Source organism: Nicotiana sylvestris, chromosome 10 (assembly GCF_000393655.2).
Source record: "Nicotiana sylvestris chromosome 10, ASM39365v2, whole genome shotgun sequence".
In the NCBI taxonomy this organism is placed as follows: Eukaryota; Viridiplantae; Streptophyta; class Magnoliopsida; order Solanales; family Solanaceae; genus Nicotiana; species Nicotiana sylvestris.
Window position 1 is genome coordinate 60,637,585 of NC_091066.1, and position 6,463 is coordinate 60,644,047.

The following is a 6,463-nucleotide window of genomic DNA, read 5'->3' on the forward strand; positions in this document are numbered from 1 at the left end:
GAATTCGAACAATTTAACTAAAACCCACGTTAAGTTTATGGGTGACTGATCATGTGTTTCTCTTCAAAAGTGGAATTGCAAAATTCTACCGACCCACTCATAATTATTCAATTCTTAACTAAACCCACGTTTGTCCCATCCTTGTTAATTTTAATCCATATTTTTGTCTTCATTAGTGCAAAAGCAAAATTCAACGCTGCAATTTAATAACAAAACTACTCACCATCCTTAGCTTTTTTGGTCTTTGCTATAATAGTTTTTTATTGTTATATCCTTCCCTTGTGAATCATATGAAAGTTAATAGTACCGCAACTAATTAAATCATAAGAAAGCCTTCTTAAAGTGGGGTCACTCCATGTAGTGAAACAAATCATGGGAATGTACTAAGTTGTTTCTCAATTATAAATAGCAAGGTACAGATCTCATCGCTGCAACAGGTCCAAAAATCCAAACCTTAGTAGAAGAAGAAAACCTTCAGCCTGAGCAGCAGGTTACTCCAACTTAGTATCCAAATCTCTTGAAAAAAAGTATGGAACATCAAGGATTAAGCACCACTATGAGGAGAATCCTCCTGCTGATTAACTGTTTAATACTCGCGATTGGTATCTGCGGCGGCCCTCTAATGATGCGTTTATATTATGTCGAGGGAGGTTCAAGAGTATGGTTTAGTAGTTGGTTACAAACGGCTGGATGGCCATTCACCTTTATACCTCTTGCCATCCTATACTTCAATCGTCGAAAAACCGAAGGCATCAATGCCAAGTACTACTTGATAACACCCCGAATTTTCATCGCATCTTTCATCATTGGCTTTGTAACTGGTCTTGATGATTTTCTTTATTCGTGGGGCGGGTCAAAACTTCCCGTATCAACCTCTTCACTTCTCCTTGCTGCTCAACTTGCCTTCACTGCAATAGGTGCTTTCTTCATAGTGAAGCTAAAGTTCACACCATACTCTATCAATGCAGTAGTTCTGCTGACACTTGGTGCTGTTTTATTAGGTGTTCGATCTAATGGTGATCGGCCAGAGGGTGTGACAAGTAAAGCCTATATTATTGGTTTTATGATGACACTTCTGGCAGCAGCTTTATATGGAGTCATTTTGCCTTGTATTGAGTTGATTTACTTGAAGGCAAAGCAAGCTATTACTGCTACGTTAGTTTTGGAGATTCAAATGGTCATGTGTTTTGCTGCTACTGCTTTTTGCACGGTAGGAATGATCGCCAATAATGACTTTCAGGTATTTTTTTCCCTTAAATATCAGTATCCAAGCATCTTACTCCATGTTGCAGTTTATGTTACACTATTTTTTGTGGATTTAAATTCTATACATCCTCAAGTTAAATTTGTCTATACAATCGAGTCATTTACAAGAAAATTAGAGGAAAATATTATGATATATTAATTGATAACTTGATAGCAAAAAACAATAGTAATAATAATTTATAACCTATAATTTGAATCTTTTTCGTAGTAGCCTGTTTCAAATTAATCGACACAGTTCTGCATTTGAAAGTATTTAACATTAAATTTCTTGTTTCCCGCATAATAAGAAGATTTTTATAACTACAGAATGTTATACAAGTTTAAAATCATAAGTTTAAAAAGTTTTAAAGACAAACAAATATTTTATAACATGTTTTAGACCGAAATGTCGTAAATATAATCTAGTTTTTTTTCTTAAATTTCGTGACAAGATAAATTAAATTGAATCGGAAAGGGTAACATATTTCTCTCATTTGGTATTAATTACCATCAAATCCATAAGGCCTTCATATTGAACGTCTATATATCAACCTTCTTTGGATGATCTACTGACGTTCACCAACAATCAATTAATAGTCCATCCTTTAGGATTTCTTATATTCGTTTGAAACTTTTATTTTTTTCACTCGTTTATTTCGTCATATTTCATTTCCCGTAAAGTTTTCTGGTCTTAATGACAAGAGGTAGGACAAAAGCCTGTGATGAATTGTGAACATGGGTTGAAAAACTTTTGTCATTGTAATACATTTTTTAGTTTGGAATACACATCAATAACGTGGGTTTGGTTTGATTAGAATATTTTACGTATATTACGTGTTAATTAAACTAGGATATGTCAGAAGTATTTGAAAACTGGAGCAGTAATAGATTCGAACATATTTGCCTGAAAATGTTGTACCATAGATACTTTCTCGGTTTCAATTTTGTTATAGCTACAGACAATCTTTTTAAAGAACTATTAAGGATTAAGATATTGATCGAAATTTGCAGGCAATATCAAGGGAGGCAAAACAATTTAACCTTGGAGAAGCTAGATATTATACGGTGGTAGTATGGACTACTATTATTTGGCAGTGTTTCTTTGTGGGTGTCATTGGAGTCATTTACTGCTCTTCCTCTTTAATGTCTGGGGTTATGATCGCAGTTTTACTTCCTGTTACTGAGGTATTAGCTGTAGTTTTCTTTAGGGAAAATTTTTCGGGTGAAAAGGGCCTTGCGCTTTTCCTTTCTCTTTGGGGCTTCGTCTCATACTTTTATGGAGAGTTCAGACAAACAAAGAAGCTGAAGAACAAAAGTCCAAAAACTGAGATGGCAACAACGCACATTGAGTCTGTTTGATTTACTATTCATAGTTATATATTTAAGGAGTTTTTATTTTTTTTATAGAAAATAATGTACGTCTTTTCCTTTCATTGCATCTTTCATTATATGTGTATAGAAGGGTTTCTTTTTTTGAAAATTCTGATGTTTCGCTTAAATCTGTAATACAATACATAAAAGATTTGCAGTTGCCAGTAAATATTTAATCTTCATGACTAATTCAAAGGTACGATTTTTGCATGACAATAAGTCAATAATTATCTGCAAAGCTAGCGACTGCTACTATGGGGTCATGGCCGATGAATGTTAAATGGCAATCGTGGGGAAGTTCTTGAGAAATCGGCCACAAATTGAGATGACTCAGTCGGGAATCTGCTAAAAACATCTATGTAAAAGATAATGCTATTGTTGGAGTCTATGACTTACGGTCTTTAAATATTAAAGGACAAATTGTGTGGTTGTAAAAATAGACTCCGAATTTCAAACCGAATTAGGATACCCCCATAGTTCCAGTGGGTGCTTTTACCTGAATTGCCTTTTCATTGCAAATTGTTGGTCCTATATCAAGCAAATTGTTGGTCCTACAAGAACACCACTTTTCATGGACATGGCCACAGACCACCTAGGGTGGCAAAGGTTTCAAGTGGAGGTTGACCTTGCTCAACCGAAGCTAAACTTTTTCTGGGTTGGCTCGAAAGATGTAACAACCCGGCAGGTAGTTTTGAGTATTATAGTCTCATTCCCCCATTTACTGCTTTTTCATATGTTCAATTATTGTTATGTGACTTTTCGGGGTAGTTGGTTTGGTTCCGGGAATATTTCGGATTGAGTTGAGACACATAGTCTCAAGGTTGGAAGCTTAATTTAAAAAGGTTGACCGGATATTGAATGTATAAACGACTCCGGACTAGAGTTTTGATAATTTCAACAGCTCCATATGGTAATTTTGGACTTAGGAGAGTGTCCGGATATTTATTTGGAGGTCCGTAGTTCAATTTGGCTTGAAACGGCAAAAGTTGGAAAATTAGAAGTTTAGAAATTTAGAAGTTTGACCGAGAGTTGACTTTGTGGTTATCGGGCTCAGATTTTGGTTCCGAAAATTTCAATAGGCCCGTCATATTTTTTATAAATTGTGTGCAAAATTTTTTGTCAATTGGACTTTATTAGATATGTTTCGGCATCGAATGTAGATGTCGGAATTTCATAACTTTCATTAGGCTTGAATTGGGGTGCGATTAGTGATTTTAGCGTATTTTGATGTGAATTGAGGCCTCGACTAAGTTCGTATCGTGTTTTAGGACTTGTTAGTATATTTGGTTGGGATCCCGGGGCCTCGTGTGTTTTGGGTGTTATCAGATCATTCTCGGCTACTTTGGATGTTGATTGATGTTGACTTATGTGTAAATAACCCCAAAATAGAGTTTTGATGATTTTAATAGCTCCATATGGTTATTTTGGACTAAGGAGTATATCCGAATATTTATTTGGAGGTCTGTAGTTGAATTTGGGTTGAAACGACGAAAGTTTCAAAATTAGAAGTTTTAGAAAAATAGAAGTTTGACCGAGAGTTAACTTTATGGTTATCGGGTTCAGATTTTAGTTCCGAAAATTTTAATAGGTCCGTTATTTTCATTTATGACTTGTGTGCAAAATTTAAGATCAATCGGACTTGATTTGATATGTTTCGGCATCGAATATTGTAGTCCGAATTTCTAAACTTTCATTAGGCTTGAATTGGAGTGTGATTCGTGATTTTAGCATAGTTTGATGTGAATTGAGGGCACGACTAAATTTGTATCGTATTTTAGGACTTGTTGATATATTTGGTTGAGGTCCTACGGGCCTCGGGTGTGTTTTGAGTGTTATCGGATCATTTTGGGCTACTTTGGATGGTGATTGATGTTGAATTATGTGTAAACAACCCCGGAATAGAGTTTGATGACTCAAGTAGCTCCGTATGGTGATTTTAAACTTAGGAGTGTGTCTGAATATTTATTTGGAGGTCCGTAGTTGAATTTGGCTTGAAACGACAAAAGTTGAAAAATCAGAAGTTTTAGAAATTTAGAAGTTTGACCGAGAGTTGACTTTGTGGTTATCAGGCATGGATTTTTGTTTCGAAAACATCAATAGGTCTGTTATATTATTTATGAATTGTGTGCAAAATTTTAGGTCAATCGGACTTGATTTGATATGTTTCGACATCGAACGTAGATGTCGGAATTTCATAACTTTCATTCGACTTGAATTGGGGCACGATTCGTGGTTTTAGCATAGTTTGATGGAAATTGAGGCCTTGACTAAGTTTGTATCGTGTTTTAAGACTTGTTAGTATATTTGATTGGGATTATTATAGGATCATTTTGGACTACTTTGGATACTAATTGATGTTGACTTATGTGTAAACAACCCAGAATAGAGTTTTGATGATTCCAATAGCTCCATATGTTTATTTTGGACTTAGGAGTGTGTCTGGATATTTATTTGGAGGTCCGAGGTTGTATTTCGCTTGAAACGGCGAAAGTTGAAAAATTAAAAGTTTTAGAAATTTAGAAGTTTGACCGAGAGTTGACTTTGTAGTTATCGGGCTTAGATTTTTGTTCCCAAAATTTTAATAGGTCTGTTATGTCATTTATGACTTGTGTGCAAAATTTAAGGTCAATCGAGCTTGATTTGATATGTTTCGGCATCAAATATATAAGTCGGAATTTTTAAACTTTCATTAGGTTGTTCCAGTTGGGGAGAGGCCTTTGGCTATGGATTCAGTCCTTGGCCAACATGTTAGTGAGATAGGATATATCGGAGTATAGTAGGGTTATTGCTTTTGTTTTATCCTAGTCATCCTTATTTGAGAGCATCAACGCTAGTCATTATAATAATCTCCACTTGCTTGTCCTTGAGAAAATGGTGCAAAGAGGTGGTGCTACGAAACCTAGCATAGTTAAAGTCATAGTCTTTGACCAATACATGTCAAGAAGCACCTCAAAGTCCACCAAGTCCAAAACCAAAAGATCAACCATTGTATTATATCCATTATAGTTAAAATTCTGGGGCTAGAAATATCGATAAATTTAAAGTGGAGTCATACTAAAATAGATCCGGCTAAAGAATCATTTAAATTTTTAGATGGCCGATTAAAAAAAACTTTAAATTAAAGATAATATCTTCACTTGCATCATTGTAAAGATAATCATTATTATTATATATATATATATATATATATATATATATATATATATATATATATAGTTTTAGAAATTGAAATTTCAAAATAGAAATATTTTTTGAAAGATAAAATCATACCAAATAAGAGTTCAAGTCGTAGTATAAGAGTTACGTCGTAATCAAAGAATCGTTTATATCGTGTCAACCTTTGTGCTTTGCCATAAATATGAGTTATTATTTCACGGCTATTTTTAGGTTTCAATGACACCTATGAAAATAGTGCAAAAATAAAATTATCACTACGAGAACTGAGAAAATGTTGGTCTTTTTTCATGTGTGTTTCTTAATTAATATCTAATGATTATTTTAATTATTTAGAAGGTTTAAATGTTAAGGTTATTTACATATAATTCAAATAACTCAGATATTTAACATGGTTAATATCAAATATCAAAATGGAGTAAAACAATTCACTAGCTAAAGATTTTTTATATTTTTAGATAGCCAACTAAAATGAGTTTTGAATTAAGAATAATATTTTCAATTACATTTAAAAATATTATTTTAGAAACTGAAATTTTAAGAAAGAAATATTTTTTAAGAGATGTCAACACACCAAATAAGAGTTCAACTAATAGTAAAAGAGTTAAGTCTTATCCAAAAAGTCATTCATTGCCTCAACATTTAATTGTTTTGCCATAAATATGAGTTATTA

At 33.5% G+C, this 6,463-nt stretch overlaps 1 protein-coding gene across 1 annotated transcript; it reads left to right on the forward strand.

The window, feature by feature from the left end:
- Positions 1 to 447: 447 nt before the first annotated feature.
- On the forward strand, positions 448 to 2,738 carry LOC104241975 (purine permease 1-like). The gene is made up of 2 exons (XM_009796950.2): positions 448 to 1,240; positions 2,257 to 2,738. The coding sequence occupies exons 1-2, from the start codon at positions 530 to 532 to the stop codon at positions 2,602 to 2,604; spliced, it is 1,059 nt and encodes a 352-aa protein (XP_009795252.1). The 5' UTR covers positions 448 to 529; the 3' UTR covers positions 2,605 to 2,738.
- The last annotated feature ends 3,725 nt before the right edge of the window (positions 2,739 to 6,463 follow it).

Bases quoted from the DNA above. Each gene is read 5' to 3' on its own strand.
- LOC104241975 (XM_009796950.2), top strand. From the start codon at position 530: ATGGAACATCAAGGATTAAGCACCACTATGAGGAGAATCCTCCTGCTG. The intron at 1,241-2,256 runs GTATTTTTTTCC...CGAAATTTGCAG, and splicing joins TCGCCAATAATGACTTTCAG to GCAATATCAAGGGAGGCAAA.